Source organism: Xenia sp. Carnegie-2017, unplaced genomic scaffold, assembly GCF_021976095.1.
Source record: "Xenia sp. Carnegie-2017 unplaced genomic scaffold, XeniaSp_v1 HiC_scaffold_20, whole genome shotgun sequence".
NCBI classification, from domain to species: Eukaryota; Metazoa; Cnidaria; class Anthozoa; order Malacalcyonacea; family Xeniidae; genus Xenia; species Xenia sp. Carnegie-2017.
The window spans coordinates 12,652,036-12,672,370 of NW_025813483.1; the positions used below are offsets into that span (position 1 = coordinate 12,652,036).

The 20,335-nt window shown below is 35.2% G+C and overlaps 3 protein-coding genes across 3 annotated transcripts; 2 read left to right on the top strand and 1 right to left on the bottom strand.

Annotated features, from left to right (window-relative positions):
* The first annotated feature begins 222 nt into the window (after window positions 1-222).
* LOC124441466 (bromodomain adjacent to zinc finger domain protein 1A-like) lies at window positions 223-14,824 on the top strand. Its single transcript, XM_046991945.1, has 21 exons — window positions 223-721; window positions 849-1,124; window positions 1,617-1,931; window positions 3,513-3,597; window positions 3,908-4,177; window positions 4,543-4,659; window positions 4,820-4,915; window positions 5,068-5,206; window positions 5,644-5,780; window positions 6,283-6,493; window positions 6,926-7,157; window positions 7,380-7,532; window positions 7,726-8,062; window positions 8,181-8,849; window positions 9,527-9,820; window positions 10,124-10,205; window positions 10,411-10,670; window positions 11,193-11,424; window positions 11,541-11,804; window positions 12,007-12,386; window positions 13,015-14,824. The coding sequence occupies exons 1-21, from the start codon at window positions 609-611 to the stop codon at window positions 13,276-13,278; spliced, it is 4,926 nt and encodes a 1,641-aa protein (XP_046847901.1). The 5' UTR covers window positions 223-608; the 3' UTR covers window positions 13,279-14,824.
* Window positions 14,825-14,828: 4 nt separating this feature from the next.
* LOC124441468 (nucleic acid dioxygenase ALKBH1-like) lies at window positions 14,829-17,258 on the bottom strand. Its single transcript, XM_046991947.1, has 7 exons — window positions 17,142-17,258; window positions 16,655-16,763; window positions 16,165-16,327; window positions 15,611-15,704; window positions 15,443-15,528; window positions 15,241-15,348; window positions 14,829-15,137 (listed from the first exon to the last, which is right to left on the bottom strand). The coding sequence occupies exons 1-7, from the start codon at window positions 17,256-17,258 to the stop codon at window positions 14,843-14,845; spliced, it is 972 nt and encodes a 323-aa protein (XP_046847903.1). The 3' UTR covers window positions 14,829-14,842.
* Window positions 17,259-17,265: 7 nt separating this feature from the next.
* LOC124441467 (ribosomal RNA processing protein 36 homolog) lies at window positions 17,266-20,163 on the top strand. Its single transcript, XM_046991946.1, has 9 exons — window positions 17,266-17,436; window positions 17,540-17,555; window positions 17,799-17,859; window positions 17,960-18,040; window positions 18,622-18,688; window positions 18,775-18,879; window positions 19,430-19,504; window positions 19,632-19,749; window positions 19,843-20,163. The coding sequence occupies exons 1-9, from the start codon at window positions 17,404-17,406 to the stop codon at window positions 19,977-19,979; spliced, it is 693 nt and encodes a 230-aa protein (XP_046847902.1). The 5' UTR covers window positions 17,266-17,403; the 3' UTR covers window positions 19,980-20,163.
* Window positions 20,164-20,335: the final 172 nt, after the last annotated feature.

The following is a 20,335-nucleotide window of genomic DNA, read 5'->3' on the forward strand; positions in this document are numbered from 1 at the left end:
GAAGGGCCAAATTTCCAGAAAAATTAGGCCTTATGTTGGTTTTATCAAGTAATACACGTTTTATTGGAGCTCCTTTGTATTTGTTTACAAAAGCTTCACTTCCAGTTGTACCGGAAGTATATGTTGCAAAAAACATGTTTCCACCAATAGCAGAGCTTGAAAATATTGTGAACTACATATTACTTTCTTTCTTGCAATAGCACCATTTCAAGAATTTTCTCGTAAAGATTTTTCATCCTTAGAGGAAATAATATTTCAGTGTAAATAATGGCTTTTAAATCATCATGGATATTATTTTGATGCAAATTCGAGATATGATAGTGGAGAAAAATCGTTTCCAATCTTGGCTTGCTGCAGTCGATACCATACTCTGTCTTTATTCAAAAGTGGTTTGGCGCGGTCTCTCGGTTAAAAGACGTTGAGCGTGAATTGTCCATTTTCTTCTGATATTTTCAACCATTTCCAGACACGATTCTGGTTGTAATTATGAACTGATGATGACCAAGTTTGTGGAGGCTCTTACTGATTAAGTATTGATTGTTCTTGACATGCTTCTCGTGGATTTTGCCGGGAGTTTTTAAAAGTTGTGTCAATATCTGGTAAATCAAATGCCTTTGCTGGACAAGAAAGATTTCCGAGTTGACCCTCCTCCTTTGGATTTGAAAGATGAAGAAGAAGTTTTTGTTTGCAGACAAACGAATGAGGTTTTTCGTGATTATGAGTAAGCATTTATAATGTTCAATTTAAGAAATTTATAAACACTGTTCGTACGTTAGTTGGGTTAAAAGTTGCGTTAGCCTCGTGTCTTGCCTTCTCGCGTTTAGTACGTTTATGTTTTTGTGTTGCAGCTCCTTCTTCAAACGGACAATACTTTGTAATAGTTTAGTATGGAGTTGTGAGATTACCCTTAGGCACGGTTTGACCTACGAAGAAGCTTTAGAATCTGAGCAAGATGCTAGAGAGATAGTGGAAGAGATCGCGGAACCCATAAAGAGAGGTGTACTGACTTTGGTCCATTACACACGACATACTCGTTTGGCTAATTTATGCGACGAGCTATTCAACTACATGCGTGAGCGTTATCAAGAAGGAGAAGAAGTACATGTCAATTACAAAAGAGAAAAGTATGATTCAGTCAGTTGTGAACGTTTTTGAGATAATGAAAATGAATGTAAGAGCATAAAAAGAAATTACGGGAAGGAAATGTTTAATGAAAGAATGGTATATTATTTCAAACATCTCGTATGGTGATGGTTTTTATTTTAATCCTTTCCTAAATTTTGAAATAGCTCTTCCATTGTGTTTTGATGCATCATAAGAATTAAAATTTATGTTTTCACATCTTATGCATATTTTGTTCAAAGTTGAAAACAAAATGACCACAAAATGTTACCATTTGTGAACTTTGTACCATTAGTGATCTAAGGTCTACCAATCTGGAACATTTTTTAAATTGAACACAGGTCAGGTGGGAGGAAATTACCAGCAAAAAAGGGTATTTTGGACATTGCCCAACACATTTACACTTTGACCAACCACCAATTATGCAATACATATTTTTTTCTTCTGTATGGCTATTTTTTTAAATATGTACTATCATTAATGTTATATTTCAGGTTACAAGGCACTATTCATAATGTTGTTGAACCCACGCTACCTGCAAATGGATTTGACTCACCACCAAAGTCCACAAATAATTTAAAATCTCCAGAAAATAAGTCCGTCAAATCAGGCAAAACACCTAGTAAGTCGAATGCCATGGTAGTTTTGTCAGATGATGAAGGCACAAGCAAGAAATCTTCATGCACAAGTCCAACAAATTCAATGAAGAAATCAGTTTGGCCTGATGCCAAGAATTATGAGTATGTTGTAAAAGTGAAAAGAACCAAAAGTACTCATGAAGATCTTACCATAAAAGGGTCTTGCATAAGGTATGGTAACATCAGTAACATGTTGATTGGGGGGATAGAAATTATGCACAATTGAATCACCTCAGCTTGAAGCAGTTCTACAAGTTGTCTTAAAAAAATGGAACACACAGATTTATGCATGCATATAAAATTTGTTAGCCTCGTTATTTAAGCAGTATTTTGACGAAATTCATAAATAATTTCAATGCATTCACAGGCTTTATTTCATTGTAATGAGAGGCGATGGCTTGTCAATGCTTAACATGATTTGTGTTTCATCAAAATACTGTTTAATTTATGCAACTAACTACGTAATTTAATATGCTTGCATATATCTGCATGGTCCATTATTTTAGACACACTTTATTAAGGTGCATGTTTAGGCACCCTTGTGATTACTTTAAACATTCTTTTGGCTGGACTCAAAATAAAGGCTGGTCAATGATAATATATGTCCAAAAATGCTTGTTGACCAGCCATAATTTACCTTGCTAGTTATTATGTTCGGCCGCAATTTGCATCTTTCCCAAATGTACCATAGTCATGTGGTGTATGGTAACATCTAGAGAACATAAAATGTCAAACACAAGAATTTTTTGCCTCAAAAAATTATCTTTACATGTTCTTTGGTGCAATTGATGCACGAAGTTAATGATTTAAACTTGAGAACATTGTTACAGGCATGTTTGTGGATGTAGATTGTCCAGGTCAGGGACAGGGATTGTTGGTGCTGATGTTGGTGTTGGTGTTTTTGTTGGTGTTGATGTTGTTGTTGGTGTTTTTGTTTGTGTTGATGTTGGTGTTGGTGTTTTTGTTGGTGTTGATGTTGGTGTTGGTGTTTTGTTGGTGTTGATGTTGGTGTTGGTGTTTTTGATTGTGTTGATGTTGGTGTTGGTGTTTTTGTTGGTGTTGATGTTGGTGTTGGTGTTGATGTTGGTGTTGGTGTTTTTGTTGGTAATGATGTTGGTGTTGGTGTTTTCGTTAGTGTTGATGTTGTTGTTGGTGTTTTTGTTTGTGTTGATGTTGGTGTTTTTGTTTGTGTTGATGTTGGTGTTGGTGTTTTTGTTGGTAATGTTGGTGTTGGTGTTTTTGTTGGTAATGTTGATGTTGGTGTTTTTGTTGGTGTTTTTGTTGGTAATGTTGGTGTTGGTGTTGGTGTTTTTGTTGGTAATGATGTTGGTGTTTTTGTTGATGTTGGTGTTGGTGTTTTTGTTTGTGTTGATGTTGACTTAGATTTTGACTCAGACGATGACTATCACTAAGGTTGTTGGCATTTAAAGACATTTAGACATTATTTTGAGCTGTGGTTGAATGCAAAGTTGTGGAGATGCTCTGACTGATCTTAGAACTGGTTTTCTTATATTTTTATTTATTTTTCTTTAGATTTTTTGTTGCATTTATTGTGTCTTCAAAAAGTCAACATCTAGTTAACAAATGGTGTAATAAGAGTAATAACGTGTCTGTAGATTTTGCATGATCACCCCCCCTGTAAAAAACATACTTTTCTTACTGGTTGAAAAGATGTGACTTCTTGCAACATCATGGATTGATCTGTTGATAGTATTTTATTACGATTGCTTTTTGTATCTGTTTTCCGTGCAGCCGTAGAAAAGGATCCTTTACTCGTGATAAACTTAAGCTTCTCGTCAAAGTGATGTGTTATCGCACTTCATACTGGAAAGTGAAAGTAAGTATTTGTATAGAGATGTGGTTTATTCTTTAAGCATGTTTTGCGATTGAGTTTTTTTTTCACATTCTAGTTAGTTCATTGTAGCTCTTGAAGTTTTAAAATGGTAATGTTGAATTTTCATTAAAAAAATGAGCTTTTGTAGCTCGGATAGGATTGCACAAAAATATCAAATTCAACTAACATACGTTAAGGATGTTTTCTATCATAAGATAACTACCTTTTTGTACGATACGATATGTCGCTGTATTTTGCTTTATTTTGTTTCTATTTTTGATGCGAAATTGCTATTGTGATTTTTCCACGATAGGAAGAATACCGGGAAACGTATGATCTACCGTCTATCGTTGACGACGCTTTAGAGAATTCTTCAAAGAAACGAAAAAGAAACGACGATAGCGAAGAGAGCAGAAAGAAATCAAAGATTTCTTCTTCTGCAAATGACAAGAAATCATCTTCGTCTACTGCCAATGACAAGAAATCATCTTCATCTACTGCAAATAGCAAGAAATCATCTTCGTCTCCTGCAAATGGCAAGAAATCATCTTCGTCTACTGCAAACGACAAGAAATCATCTACGGTGAGTAGTGAATAATGGCCTTAAAACTTGCCAAAATCTGCTTTAAAAGTAGTCATTTACTACTTGCCATTAAACCGGTTAGTACTTGCCACGAAACTGGTTTGCCCTTACCATAAAACTGGTTAGTACTTGCCACGAAACTGGTTTGCACTTACCATAGAAGTAATCGTCTACACAGCAGATACATATGTCAGTGGAACTTAACAAGAAAAGGGTTTTGGAGGGAAATTATTTGCTTGTGGCGGAGAAAATTGACGGATTGCGATTACGAATAAACTGAATGTTTTGCAATTTATTACTTCTGATTCTTATCAAAGATTCAAGCATTTCAATGCCTTTTTCGCATTTGACCTCATTATTCGAAGGTGGAAAACGGAAAGAAATTAAAAAAGGTTCCGCCCGAGGAAATTGAACGAATGAAAAACGAGTTAAAGATACAGCGAGAAAAAGAAAAGGAATTGCGGAAACAAGCCCGTGATAAGGTGATTTAACATCATTTTATTTAGTTTGGTCTACAAGCTGTGAAACTTAGACATGTATGTGTGTATCTTGCAAGGAAACTTACTATGTGGTTTTAATGGAGAGTAAAAATCAACAAATTAGAAATATATAGAATTTCTATTGTTCATTTTAACTGTTTAGGCTCGTTTAAAGAGATTCGAACTTCTTAAGGAACAAAAAATGTTTTTATTACATTGGTGTGTACCACTGGAAGACTTGAAACTTGATGATCACAAGGTAAAATCAAAAGTGATAAGCTTTCATCTGTACACCATTCATACATATATCAGGCGTTTAATGTTCACCACGCAGTGAGGTGCTCAAAGCAAGTACTGCGCATTTATAAAGTGTTATTCATGATAAGATATACTCTTCACAATTTCTTTCAGGAATTACCCGTGTGTAAAGCAATCGAGTGTAACTTTCCAACTGAGTGTTTTGCCGATATCGTCATGGTGCTGGAATTTCTATTCGTTTTCAGCGAGTTGTTCAATGGCAAGCAAGATTTTCCCGATGGCGTTTCTCTAGGTGAAGACTTGTTGTGAACTGATAATTAATAACATGCTATGTTATTGTAATGTATGTAAAATATGCAATCGTTACATCAAAATTGTGTCAATCTTTAGCTAGTTAGAGAATTTAAGAAATCTAAGTCTTGTCAAATCAAAGGCAAATGTGCTGCGGCACGGATAGACCCACAAATTTTGATGTTTCCTTAGGTCTTCTTGACCAATGACTTGGTGAACATTGATATGGCAAAGTTGTGCCAATTGAATATAATAGTACATCCTATAATCCGAGTTTAAAATGAAATAGACACATTAACATTTTGTTACGCATCATGAAATAGTGTTAAAATGTTTCCGTGCATCTCAGTTTACGAGAAATTTCCCATTGAATTACAATATTAAATTCATTTGTGGTAAACGTTCTTGTTTAAAATCATCCTCACTTTGTCATTTCAGAGCTTCTTGAGACTGCATTAACGGAACACGACGCCGAGGGATCATTCTACGATATTATTCGCTTTCTTCTTTCCACCATTTTGGCAACACATGCCGAGGAAGTCGAAGAAGAAGGGCTTGATGATATTGATCACGAGGTACATTAATGTATAAACAAGTATTATTGTCTATCATGACTATTTATTGATAACATGGAGTTCCATAAAATATCACGATTTGCTAACGAGAACCAAACTACGTTATTCATGTGTTGTTGTGGAGCGTATAAAATGACATCAACAAACAACACTGAATATTACACATGTTTTATAATTGCATAGTTACTCCAATGTACTCAAGTGTAGCTCTAAAAACTGTATAGTCACACATAAGGTTGTTATAACGTGAGCCTGTCTCATGTTTTTCTGTGCTGTGAAAGGCCAATTAACTTTTCTGCAATGGGGAACATTCCCTCCTCCATCGTAGGTGTTTTTTGATTGTTTCATTTGGTGCATAGGAATCGTTGATTCTTTTCTTCTGTGGTTTAGTGGTTTATGTTCCCTCGATTAAGTGTAAGCTCTATTATACCTCCCAATTATAGTGGGGTATTGTGATAATTGTATCTAATCCTGATGATTGATTTATGATTTTTTGATGTAGAAAAATATGAAGGGTGAACCGAACAATTCAAGTGAAGCGGACGAAGATAGTGATGTTACTCGAGTAAAGAAGGCAATATCTACTTCAGCGACAATGGCCGCGTCGTGGGCTCTGGTGCATCAAGGGAAGGGTCTTCACGAGCTTGCGCTTGATCCTTTTACATGTTCAGAAATTCTAAGATTGCACATCCTTTCATCTGGTGCCAATCTCGGTAAAGTTATGTTTATTGATTGTTATAACCGATACTTGGTAGTTGACCTGACTATCTGTTCCAGAGAACTAAGATCAACTTTAAGAAAGATCAATAAAGTGTTTTCATCAGTCGCCATGTTGGAGGAAAATCGCATACAGTGAAAAGAATTTATGTTAATTTCATCCTTGTTGAGCATCGGTACTTATATATAGTCTTCCAACATGGCCGCTTTGACGTCAATTGAAAACACCCTGTAGCGTTTAGGAGGCTTTAATTATTTGTTCCTATTCCTGATAATAAAAATTACCCTACGAATTGCCACAGTTACCTTCGACTTTTCATTTGAATTTATGCTTTTAATCATCACGTTGTTTGCTAGCACGCTGAGATTTGTATCTAGGAAAGTAATTGAGAGTCACTATGAAATGTTTTCACCAATAATTCTTTTAGTTTCTGGCGGAGACGCTGAGCCTTATCGTTGGCAAAGACGTGGCGGATTTACCCTATCAGACGACCATCTCGTAACGTTTCAGCGCGAAGAAAGCGTCATTATGAGGGGCCTGGTAACTGGTAATATCTACGATCTGAAAGCTTTTGAAAAATTGAAGATACTTAAAGCATTATGCTCTCAGTTGCTGACGTATGCTACAACACGTGACTTCATCGACGATGGTTTTGACAGGTATTTATGGCAGGAATATACGGTTTGAAGAGGGGCACTCATCGTTTTATCTTTCTCAACTTGTGCACAGAGGTTGCAATTTTTGTTTCGTGTCTTAAATATACACCTGTGAACAGAAACTAAACCATTATTACCTAATTTCTTTTATAATTGAAAAGCGTTTTGTTAAGTTGGTAATGTCCGAATTTAATTTTTTGTCGAATAAATTTTCATTTTTTTTAGGTGGCGTAAAGCAAAGCGGGAACTGCAAGAAGAGCAGTGGGCAGATCAGAGAAAGGACAAAGAAGAGGCTGCGGCAAAATATAAGAAACGTATGGAAGAGAGGGCAAAGGAAAAGGAAAACAAAGCTAGCGCTGGAAATCCTGAAAAAGACAGGTATGGTGCATGTATATCATACAGAACAGACCCTACTATCAACTTATTTAAAAATATTTTCGTCAAAGTATGTGCTTTTTTATTGTATTCAGCTCCAATACCATATTTATTGTTTGAGAAATCTTTGCTCGAAACTCATTTTGTAATTATATTTATTTCACCTATTGTACGTCATTTGCAATTCTGTTACTAGTACAAATAAAGAGCCTGCTGTTACTGTATCCAATGATTATAATGACGACCAAATCAAGACTCATACTAGAAGCCGGGGTCCCATCGCCGAGCAAACGATGAATGCAAAAAGGAATGAAGAAAGTGAAAGGTTTGAGAGAAAAGAGATTTTGAGAAAGAAAGAAAAAGTATTTTTGAAAGAAATCAAGAAAAGCCAGTCAATGGTTGGTGTACAGCCGATAGGTCGGGATCGATTGTTTCGACGTTATTGGATTTTTAATTCATTACCAGGCCTTTTTATTGAGGATGATGATCCCAACTTATTCACATTTCTAACACTGGATGATGAAAGCTCCGAGGTTTGTTGTTTTTTTTTTGGGTTTTTTTGTGAATGATAAAATGCTCTATTGTGTGGCTGACGTTTGAGAAGTAGTGCAGTTGTGTCAGACATTATTTTATATTGAAATATCATTTCAGCTTAGTGATGATGACAGCAGTAGCGTGGGTTCATCCGTTGCCACTGAAGATCGCCCGTTGTCATCTGCAACGTCAGCTGTTTCTGAGAGTCCATTGAGTATCACATCTTTGTCGAGGGAACAAATCGAGTGTGAAAAGGATTTATGTCGGATTTTGAAACTATACAACATTCCCGTGGATAATTTACCTCGTTTGTGTGTGCTGAACTCTGGAGTACAAACTTTGAGATTGGAACAAATGTACTCACGAATAAAGAATCGAGAAATAAAACAGTGGTCATATATTTCATCGAAGGATGAGCTTGATTCACTTTTAAACTCATTGAATCCTCGAGGTAATCGAGAAAAACATCTTCGTGAGGCGCTTATTGAGTCGTATGACGTGATTGTGAAAGGACTGGAGAATAATCCCTTCAGTCATGTGAACAAACAGCGCCGAGATAAGATAAATGCTCGACCCAAGTCTGCATCGACGCGTAATCAATCAGTCAATAAGGCGATGTATAAAACAATGGAAGATTTTATTGAGGCGAGCTTAAGGGATCAGATGCTTGATTTGGAGGATCGGCTATGGCAGGGTGGTCTTGGTGTGGTGAAGGTTGATGATGTTGTTGCATGGAGAAAACAAATGGAGAATGGAATATATGATTTTTTACCTGATGACTCAAATGTAAGTTGATTCGTCCAAAATGATTAGTGTAGCTTATATGGTGTGTATAATGTTTGTAACTTCTTTTCGTTTGTGTAGCATGTCTACTGTGTATATCTTGCTTTGTGAATTTCCTGGGCCGGTTGTATGAAGCCTGGATAAGTTTATCCATTGGATAAAAAAAATTTTCAAACTTGTAAAAAAGGTGTTTATATTTTTCGTAACGCAAGGAAATTTCGTAATCTTTGAAACAAGATTTTATTTCAGTGATTGTTCAGTTCGAATTTTATACTTTTTGCCTTTTAAACGATTTTATAAAAGTTAAAAAAACTTGCTATCCAATGGATAACGCTATCCAGGCTCCAGATCATTAGTATTTATTAGAAAGATTGTCCATGGTGGTGAGATATAGACTTGTAGAAATGTATAAGTATCAAATGGACCGTGTTGTTAATTATATCATTATGAAATCATGAATTACTGCTGAGACTATAAATGAAGAAATTTCTATCTCACTCGTACGTTTTATAATAAAAATCATGGAGGTTAACTTTCATTTGTACCTATATTGATTTTTTCAGAAACATAAGATTGGTAAGAAACACGATGGTGCTCATATCCTGCAATTAATATGTATTGACAAAACCTGTTCTTTTACATCCATAAAATAGTTTGTCATCCATATTTTTCTTCTCTAGGTATCTGTTGATGAGAATTCTGGAAAGGTGATCAATCAAGAAAACGATCAATCAGTGCAAATGAATGACCAATCAAATAATAGTACTGATGCGGTTACTGTTAATGAGAATATGGATGTTGATCGGTCTCTTTCATTAACGGGGAAAGATCTCGAACAGAAGGTGTTTTATAATCAGATCTATGAAAGTCCCGAGACACGTTTGGAGAGATCGTCGACCTCAACACCTACCTCGTTCCAAACTCCTCATACCGTAAATCCATGTATAAGAAGTCTGGCTGAAGCATTAATACAAGTAATAAATTTTCTAACATTGTTTGTAGGGAATGGGTTTCGTGAGTATGGTTGCTATGATGAGTAATGGCTTTGTATGATCAACTGAGGGATATATGTGTTTGTATGGGAGAATATTTCTTTCGAATCTCTTGTCAACCATTTGTAATGTATCCAAGGAGAGAGTTGGCGAATTAATGGCGTTGTAGCGCTTACACAAGATGACCTTTTGTATAATAATTATCCCTGATATTGATGTTGAGCAAAATTATCTTGGCTACGAATGATTAAAAGTATGCAAAATTTTCATTTGTTAATTTACTAGATCGAGCGAGGTATAGAAAAGAAGTATTTGATTCCTCCCCTCGGAAGTGAGGTAGATTTGAATGATGGTAAGAAGAAAAAAGGTAAGTTTACTTATGTGCTTTTCTTTCTGAACAAGTGAGTTTTTTTTACCAACATGGCGTCTGGCGAAAACACTCGATGATTTTACTGGGTAGATTTTTTGCACCGATTATATACATTATGTCATATCCTAAAATAGTATTTTTTTCATCTATCGACATTGAATTTAAATGTAAAGGAATATACCATGTCATTTTCTTTCTGCAGATCACAGTAACGATAAGACAAAAGGAAAGTCACAGAAATCATTACTCGAGCGCTGGGAAGATTCTCTCATGTCGTGTACGAATCTTGCTCAAGTGTTTATCCATTTATCAAATCTTGACAACTGCATATCATGGGATAAGTCCGTATTGAACGCTCGCTGTAGTATATGTCGACGTAAAGGCGATGCTGAACACATGTTGTTGTGTGACGGCTGTGATAAGGGATTTCATATGTATTGTTTAAAACCACCTATCAGCAAGGTGCTTTTTTGTTTGTGTTATAGCTGTTTATCTCTTTAACGGTTCATTTTGATTTTATTCGAATGCATGCATTAATATCGGTGGCAAAAATCAGCCGGATTATCTGCTGTACTGTGCAAATATTTTTGGTGTGCTTTTTTTGCAAAAAAACCATTGATAAAATGTATTTTCTGAAGAAATGAACAAGTAATGGATTTTTTAAAATTTGAATAGCTGGAGTATATACTAGGGCTGGCTTTGCCTACGATTGTTATCAAAACTTGCCAACGTTTGACTTGGCATATTTAAAATTCAGATGTGTATTTTTAGACATTACCCCGAGCCTTATGGGTAGGAAATTGTTATTTAGAGTCAACATAAACTCATCTTCGTTTTATTTCAATCGTAACAATTATGTGTTTTATGTATATTGGAGACTGTAGGAAATTTAAACTTTGATAAAAGGACTGCTTTAATCTTGCATATCATTAAACCTATATGCCATTTCATAATTTTATGTTCAATAACGTTTTGCCTTTCAAGGTTCCCGAAGGCGATTGGTTCTGTAGTCAGTGCCGGCCAGCGGAGTCTCGTCGTAACATACAACGCCGTAAACGTGATAAGAGTAGAGATGAAGATGAAGCAAAGGAAGACATAAAACTTTTTGAGAACACCCATGACGTTGACAACGACAATGATGAAAACGGAGAGGGGAGTGGTGACGAGAATGAAGATAATGATGATGTGACCGAGGATGAAGATGATTTTAGCGAAGGTATTTGTGTGTATCTTTATCAAAAGTTACCACGTGTTAGTCGGAGTTAGGCCATCGTTACGTGTTAAGTAAGGGTTTATTGCGTCATATTCTGAATATGCGATTGTTGCTTTCAGATAATGATGACCAAGATATGGAGACCAAAGAAGATGAAGTAAACCATAGTGATGATGACGAATCCGTCCACATGGAAACTTGCGCTTGTTGTGGGGCAGAGGGTGAATTGTTATGCTGTGAAACATGTCCGCTGGTCTATCATGTCGACTGCGCTTATCCTCCGTTACGGCGTGTACCCCGGGGGGAGTGGATATGTCAGGTGTGCTCCGGCGCGGATCGAGATTTGCCTACATCAAGAAGAATTAAAAAATCTATTATTAGAGGTGTGTTTGTGTTTGTTTTAAAGATTATCCGAGTATTTTAAAGTCTAAACAGTCCCTGTGCGTTGTTGTTAATAAACTATGTAATGTTTTCATTGATACTTTATTAGTTCCCGTTTATTCAGGAAAGCTCTCCAAATTTTATATTTATTGTACTAGATATCATCGTATGCCATAACTTCGGTAAATTCTTTTTCTTGTCTAGATGCTCGAAGCACAGCTAAAAAGAAAGACAATACAAAATCAAAGAAGCCAAAAATCTCTACTACATCTGCGCCATCTAAATCCACGACTAAGATCAATAAAGATACAAAAAAAACAGTGACAACAACACGTCATAATAATTTACTTGACGTCTTGGTAAAAGTTGACTACTTACAAAATACTCCAGTTACTCGCCGAACTGTAAAAAAATCAAATACCCAAACACCATGCGCATCTGCTAGTCGTCGTTTGCCCAATTCTGCGCCTGCGAAAACTTCCAGAATGTCAGCAGCGCTTGTGAAACAATGTGAAAAACTTTTGAAGGAGTTAACATGTCATGAGGATGCTTGGCCTTTCCTTTTTCCTGTTGACGCCAATAAGGTATGAAAGATTGAACTGACGTTCGTTCAGCTTATATATTTCGGAGAATGATTCATGAGAACTTGACGTGCTTGTTTTTTTAAGGTTTATGTGAAAGTTGGAATAAATGTACTTGTTCTCTTTATTCCCTTGTCATAGTGAGGATGGTACATAAGTTATCAATGTACTTGATTTCCTAATACTTGTCATAGTGAGGATGGTACATAAGTTATCAATGTACATGATTTCCTAATACTTGTCATAATGAGGATGGTACATAAGTTATCAATGTACTTGATTTCCTAATACTTGTCATAGTGAGGATGGTACATAAGTTATCAATGTACATGATTTCCTAATACTTGTCATAGTGAGGATGGTACATAAGTTATCAATGTACATGATTTCCTAATACTTGTCATAGTGAGGATGGTACACAAGTTATCAATGTACTTGATTTCCTAATACCTATGTATATTAGTGAGGATGGTTAGGGTTAGGGGATGATCCACAAAAACATAATTTTGGCGTTGGACTGACAAAGACACTTGTCTATGTTTTCCGGTCATCAATTGAAGATGTTTAGATACTGGTAAACCAAATTCAAGGCTTTACCTGTGCGACTCACGTATGACAATTTCCCTTGCAGGTACCTGATTATCACCTTGTTATCAAAGCTCCAATGGATTTCCAGACGATTCAGAAAAAACTGACTAATTGTGAGTATTGTTCTACCGATGACATCGCCAAAGACATCAGGCAAATATTTTTTAACTGCAGTGAGTACAATAAACCTCGTGCAAAAGAGGCCAAGGCAGGTGTTCGTCTGTCTGCGTACTTTGAAACGCGCTTCGGTGAATTGGGACTTGATTTTAGCGAGCCGCGCGGTCCTAGAACTAGACGTTCGCGTTAATTGTGCACTAATTTGTAAGACAATCTCATTGCTTATTTTGCAACATAGTGAACTCTTTCTAAAGTCAACACTTTATGCATGCACTGAACTTATGACTGTATTTTGTTAAAAATATTATTGCTCCGAACATAGTTGAATACTGTAAGAAGAAAATCACAAAAACTGCTATTTTTTATGTGAGCATTTTTGGGCATTTCCTTTAAAAAGGCGTCTCAACTTTTTGTAAGCATTTGTGACAGTGTTTGTTGATCAGCAAAAATAAAGCGGTTTTAGAGAGAGTTCACCAGACATGTTTTATATCTAGTTGTATATTGCTACGAATTCGAACGATTTATCCAAATCATTGTTGATTTCCTCACTATTTATCCTTAATATTTAATGTCCATTTCCCCCATTAAGTCGGTGTATTTAGCTGCGTTGAACTTTGTGATTTGTTGCTGCGAAAGTTTGCTTATTACGTACGTCGTCGTCATAATTAATGGCGACATGTTCATACCATTCAATATATTTTTATTTAGTAAACATTTAAATCCAAAAAACATCTTTTAAGCTGGCGTTTTTTAACAATTCGGGTAAATTAACATCTTACCATCTTTTTGTTTCGATCAATTTAAAACATCGAATTTCGATGCATATTTTCCATGGTGTATGTGCAAACTCGAGCCTTGGTAGTTTTGAAAAGAACTGTGAAAACAGAATTACAAAACAAATCGTGTGCCACTGAATTTTGGCCATTGATATGTTTATTAAGCTGGACAACACTTTTGACAAAGTCGCACCTTTTGCATTTATGTCTCTTTAACTCACTTCTTATGGAAAAAAGTACTATCAAGTGGAAAAATGATCTGTAAAAAATTTATAAACTGATAAACCTTTAACTCACTTCTTATGGAAAAAAGTATTATCGAGTGGAAAAATAACCTGGAAACTGGACAACGCATGTACACAAATGAACCAATTTTCACACAAGATGCGTTATCCCGTTTCATTTTCTCATCAATGACTTTGGCTCATTTGGTGTGAACTTTTTGTAAATGTTTTTGTTTTGTTAGCTGTTAGTGCGTGATGGATGAATTTATTCATAATTTCATTCTTTGATCATCATCAGCCTGCAAACTGATGAAAGTTGATCAAAACACTCAGATAATTAGCAGATGTTCACACCTGCTATAATACTGTTTACCTAAGTTATTTATTTCATAATTCTGTTTGAACAGTTATTTTCAAAATTATCTGGGCAATGCTTGCCATTCCTCAAAGAGAATACCCTTGAAAAGCAAAGTTTATCGCTACAACATCTTTGTTTACTATTGCATTTATTTTTCATATACTTTTAATAACGCGTCACTTTCCATCAAAGAAGTTTAATACAACCAATGAAAATGAGATTCGTTAATTTTTATTTGTTATTCCCACATGCGTTATGGGTGAAATGATTTTCATAAAATTAAATTCTTGTAAATTTATACATACGCATTTTATACACCAATTTTTTTGTTGGTTCTTCAGTTTAATAAAACAAATGAAATTCTTGTCGAAAGAAAAATTCATTTTGTTTTTTGTGTCATGAAAAACGCATGGTTGGTCCTTCGACTTGTCTAACGTTTATGTTGATTCTTGAGTGGTTTAAATATTTCTTCAGACTTTTTAAATCTAGTTTTACTGCACTTGGCTCACGTTGACTTTCGTCAGTGAATAATGTGGACAGATTCTCGTTTTCTAATATCCTTGGCACGCCATGATAGGACAACCTTGATTCACGTGACATGACTACTACGTCACCACTGCGTAAGTATACCGCGCATGGCTGTTCATCCAACGTTCGCCCTCCCAAGAGAAAGATGCACGTTTGGCCGAAGCTGTCAAGTTGTGAAATTGTTTTGAAACATGAATGTTGAGCAAACGCAGTGCATGAAGCTTATTTCCCCTCAAAATCAAAAAGTCTCGATTTTTACGTATTACCTTAGTGAAAATAAAGGTGCTGATAAATCCAATTCAGAATGATCTGTGTGTCCGGAAAGAGTCGAATTCATATGGTAATAATTCAAAATGGCTGCCTCAGGGATGAAACTATGCAATGAAAAAAATGTGGGTAAGAACAAACGATGCTTTGGGTCAGCTCACACTTAAAAAAACGCATGACATGGTACATCTTACTGTTTACCTTTCGTATCCCAATGCGCACGCGAAATACGTTGTTAACTTGCTGAGATCATTTGGAAAAGGGGTATAACTGGCTTTGTGGTATTCCTAATGTTTGATTCGGTAATTTCAAAGTTTGCTTGTCATACACTATATAGTATTTGTCACATACATTTTGATGCATTCTTACCTTCGTATTCCAGTTGTAATGATAGCCCAAAGTTACCCATCTTAACTTCTCCATCAATGTTTTAGTAGTCTTTTCTTGTGCACATGCGCTGTCGCTGAAAGGAAAAAGTCACATTTTCTAGACATTTCTTCCAATGAGCGTCACTAATTTGAATATTTTATTTCATACATGACAGAAGCAATTACTATTTTCAGAAAGAGAAACTTGGAGGAACAAATTTCCGGTTTATTTCAAGTGTTGTCGGCCAAAATGTTTTACGTATTCATGTAATCTATTGTCATTTTACTTACGTATCTATCCGGTTTCTCAAAACTAAGTACCCTCGTTTAAAATCAACGTTCTCGTACATTTGTCAGAACAACCCTGCAGTTAGTTCATATGAAGATACACAAAATCATCATAGCTAACTTAAGGTTACAGACACGAAAAACGAACTTTATCATACGCTAATAAACTTTTACGCATTAATCACTTCTTTTCATACTAATCTTGCCCACAGGTAAGGGTTCGGCAGGTTGATGTATAAAGAACAAAAAACCTTGATGTGAAGTAACCTTGAACACGCCTTTTCGTATTCTGTCCAAAGATTTTTATCGTTCCGTTCGTAGTGCGCGTCCAAGTTACACACATTAGGTTTCATAGGATATACTTTAACACTTTTCTCTATCCATTGTAGTTGACCACTGCTAGTGAATGGATTTACGATTACTAGAAATCCTAGAAAAGAACTGTAATTAAATAATTACTGGAAAATACTATTATGTGAAGTTGTGAACTCTGTAGATCGATCGAGATCGAGAGTTGTAAACAAAAGATGCCATCGAAGAAAATGTCCTGGCAGTGAAAAAATTTTGGATGATATATATGTTTATACGCAGGATCGTGGCCCGCTGCTAAATTTGCACATGATATGCATAATTTTCTGGGTTCACTAACTGCAAAAAAATCCCAAAACAACAGATTTCTAAAGAAAAATTAATAAAGCAGGACCAAAATTGCAAGCTGTTAACGCTGCAGTATATACGTGTTGAAGAATGAACCAACCATCATGACCAAGGATCTTGTGACACTTCCATGTTTTAATTTCACTCAACCCCAGTTCTCTGATGTTTAAATCATCAACTTCCTCAAAAGGGCAGCTGCATTTTTTCACCTGCAGAATTGTTCATGGTGAATTCATAAATCGAAAGTATTTTGTACTTATCATGTTTTTATTCTACAGTTAAATATAACAAGTTCACTTTGTGTTTTTCAATTACAAACAGCAAGGGAGAATTGCCTCTCACAAGCTATCTCCAAGTGACGTCATCGATATTGTTTTAACTTCTACACGTTTTTTAGGAAATAAAACAAAGCTGAAAATATTAAAATCGACAGAAAGGTTCGATTTTCAAAGTTCAAGTCACTGGTTCAGTTGTTCTGTAAGCGTGTGAGTGCTAGAAATCATTTTAAACAGTAAAGACAGACAACGTTAACTATTTAAGCTCTTGCAAAAAATTTTTCTTCATTAAATTGAGATTCGAAACTCTACCCGTCCTCTCCACGAATCTTTGCGATCAAAATCAATCACGTCTGAAAAATCTGGTGGGGGATTTCGCCGTTTGTAGCGTTTAAATTCCAGACGAAATTTAGGAAAGTCGTCCGCCATTTTGAAAGACGAAAGACCGTGGGAAAATGGTATCGAATTTGCACAAAGTAATCATGGCGGCTGAAAATGGAACTTGGACATTATATAATGACATAAAGACACGAGGTCAAAACTGGATTAATTAATTTAGCCATCAACTGAAAACATGTCTGATAGTGAATCTGATAACGAGGAAATCGTAAGTATTTTAAGTAATATTAATGAAATTCCTAAACTATGCCATTCAGGAATTTTACCAACTTGTTTACTAAATAACTCGACTTGTTCTCTTCAAAATATAGGCAAATTTGAGATCTGGTAAGTCTAATGTTATAAATACTTAATTCTGTGACAATTCTTGATGATGTACATTTTTCTTGCATTTGAATATTTCCACGAAGGGGCTTTTTGTCACTGCTTATTCTTGGACAAATCTCTCCTTAGTAATAATTTATCATGCTTGTTTCATTTCACTTGGAATCTTTGATTATTTTTTAAGATATTCTACTCATTCACATTGGTGTGTATGCATTAATGGCAGATATTATCATACTATTATAGAACTTTCTACCGTTCCATTCTGTGAATTACAGGCATTGCAAGATAAAATCGGATTGAAAAAGTACGCAAATACAATTTTTCGTTTTCTCAAAAATTCTGTACTTTTCATTTGGAATGAATTGAATTCATGTCTTAAGATTTGATGCATACCTTTAATTTAGATTTAATTCTGCTTTCTATGGCAATGTGGATATTTCTACAGTTAAGAATAAGCTGCCTTTGAAAAGAAAGAACAAAAACAGGTTTTGTTTGTTTGGTTATTATGCCACCTTTTTTTATATGGTTTGGGTTGACTGCTGTTGTTTGGCAGGTATCAAAGAACTTAGAGCCCATTCTGTTATATACCTAACTCTGCAGTTAGTTTTACTTGTGAGGCAAGCCACCATCTTAAAAGGTCGCAATACTGACAAGAAATGTGTACCTAAATGTGCTTCTTCTACATTTATAAAATGTTTGATATGAATAAGAATGGTTTTTTAAACTTCCTTTTACCTAATTTTTGACTGAAATTTTTGTTGTTTTTTTGCCACTATTGAATGTGGGATCTTTGCCTCACCTTGACATAGTCGTTTGTAGGAATCCAGGGGAAAGTTTAGGATTTGTTTTGAGTTAGCATAAAGATATGCTTAGATATCATTTTGTTAGCCTGCAATTCTTTCATACTGAACAACAACAGAAATTGTCAGCTAATTTACAGTTTTATGTGTCGTTGGATGATAATTTTATTCTTTGTTAGAAAGGTATTGGCAAGATCTAATACGTTTTTTTCACAGATTCTTCTCAATTAAAAATCAATGCTTCCTTCATTTCTACTTTCAACTAGACCACGTGAAATGTCGTCAAAAAGACCAGTTTCCATATTTAAGCAAGCTGCACCTGTTGCAAAAAAGGTGGTTTGGGAAAAATTAAACTGAATAATTTCAATATCTGTTCAATGGATGAACTTTTGTCAATTCCATATATTTTTTTTTCAAAGGTAAACAGAGATCCTAGATTTGATAATCTGTGTGGAAAATTTAGCAAAGAGCATTTTGAGAGAGCATATTCATTCGTTGATGATATACGAAGCCGAGAAAAAAAGGTACTTTCCTTTTGTATTGAAAATTTCATGAAATGTCATTATTCATTGTAGAAATGAATCGAAGAGAGGTTCACTTTAGTTTGATTCATTTCTTATTAAACATAAGTAAACACTTGGGGATCAATTTTGACTTAAATGTACTTTATTCATCATAGAAATGTATGGATGATGTTTCACTATAGCTACCTAATAGTAAATACTTAGTTGTCAACATTTTTACATTAAGTTTTCATTTCATTTGTCACAGACGTGGTGAATGAAATGGCGCGTAGTAACTGCACAGTTTTAACAAACATAACAATGGCGCTTAGTAACCGCACAGTTTTAACAAACATAACAATGGCGCTTAGTAACCGCACAGTTTTAACAAACATAACAATGGCGCTTAGTAACCGCACAGTTTTAACAAACATAACAATCGTGTTGTTGATATTGAAGCGCACTCACAATACGTTTTCTTGGTGTTCTGACACTAGCGTGCATTTAATGATACTCAAGAAATGACCTAAAGATGACTTTCAAATACCAAGGTAATTTTTCCTTTGTTTAGGAAGTGAAAAATGCCATCAAAAAGGAGAAAGATGTTAATCAAAAATCAAAGATGAACTCACTTCTTCAAAGAATGGTGAACTAATTCAGCTTTGTAACCTTTCAATGGTTTTCGAGGCGTTGTGTATTTGGTCCAAATAAAGAATTCCGTGTATTTCAAATAATTGGAAATGATTTTGTTATTGGATTGGCTTTTTATTTAGGAACAAAATGAAAAGACACGAAATTTTAACAAACTTCGACGCGAAAAGATAAAACAGAAAAGAGAGGAGGATTTAGCTCTGATAAAACAAGGAAAACGTCCGTTTTATTTGAGAAAATGTTAGTAAGCGATACCTGTAAATCATTCTTAAACCTTACAATCCTAAACTCGGGGGATTGTTTTATATTTTATACATTCTTTTCACACTGCAGCGGAGAAAAAGAAGTTGGAATTGGCTGAGAAATTTAATAAACTTAAAGAGTCGAAAAAACTCGAGCGATATCTAAGTAAAAAGAGAAAAAGGAACGCCACGAAACAACGTAAACTTTTGCCAAAAGAAAGGTTGTAAATTACCGTAGAAAGTTTTTGGTAATTGTCACACTGGCAGTTGATGGACGAGATAGCAAATAATCAGATCTGTACAGCCACTCTCAAAACAACAACAGCTGCTGACATTGGCTTCCCACAATTTCTTTTGCGAAGTCTATGTTTGTAATGAATTGTAAGATTAAAACAAAGGTTAAATATTTAAACGGATGTGTTGCATTTTATAGTACTAATTTAAGCATTTAATCGTAGAGATTCGAAAGAGCTTGACGAGAGCTTTAAGATGAGCCAAAGATCATCGCCGTAACCCCAGTACTTTAGTGGGGTAAATTTTCTCTTTCTTGAACAAATCACTTTATAGAATGTTGTGCTTATCAT

Coding starts and splice junctions, on each gene's coding strand:
- LOC124441466 (XM_046991945.1), top strand. CDS start 609: ATGCCTTTGCTGGACAAGAAAGATTTCCGAGTTGACCCTCCTCCTTTG. Junction 4,178..4,542: donor ACGACAAGAAATCATCTACG/GTGAGTAGTGAA, acceptor CATTATTCGAAG/GTGGAAAACGGAAAGAAATT. Junction 6,494..6,925: donor TTCATCTGGTGCCAATCTCG/GTAAAGTTATGT, acceptor TAATTCTTTTAG/TTTCTGGCGGAGACGCTGAG.
- LOC124441468 (XM_046991947.1), bottom strand. CDS start 17,258: ATGGCGGACGACTTTCCTAAATTTCGTCTGGAATTTAAACGCTACAAA. Junction 16,764..17,141: donor AAGATTCGTGGAGAGGACGG/GTAGAGTTTCGA, acceptor ACAATTCTGCAG/GTGAAAAAATGCAGCTGCCC. Junction 15,349..15,442: donor TGCGCATTGGGATACGAAAG/GTAAACAGTAAG, acceptor TTCATTGCATAG/TTTCATCCCTGAGGCAGCCA.
- LOC124441467 (XM_046991946.1), top strand. CDS start 17,404: ATGTCTGATAGTGAATCTGATAACGAGGAAATC. Junction 18,689..18,774: donor CTGCACCTGTTGCAAAAAAG/GTGGTTTGGGAA, acceptor TTTTTTTCAAAG/GTAAACAGAGATCCTAGATT. Junction 19,750..19,842: donor TCCGTTTTATTTGAGAAAAT/GTTAGTAAGCGA, acceptor TTCACACTGCAG/CGGAGAAAAAGAAGTTGGAA.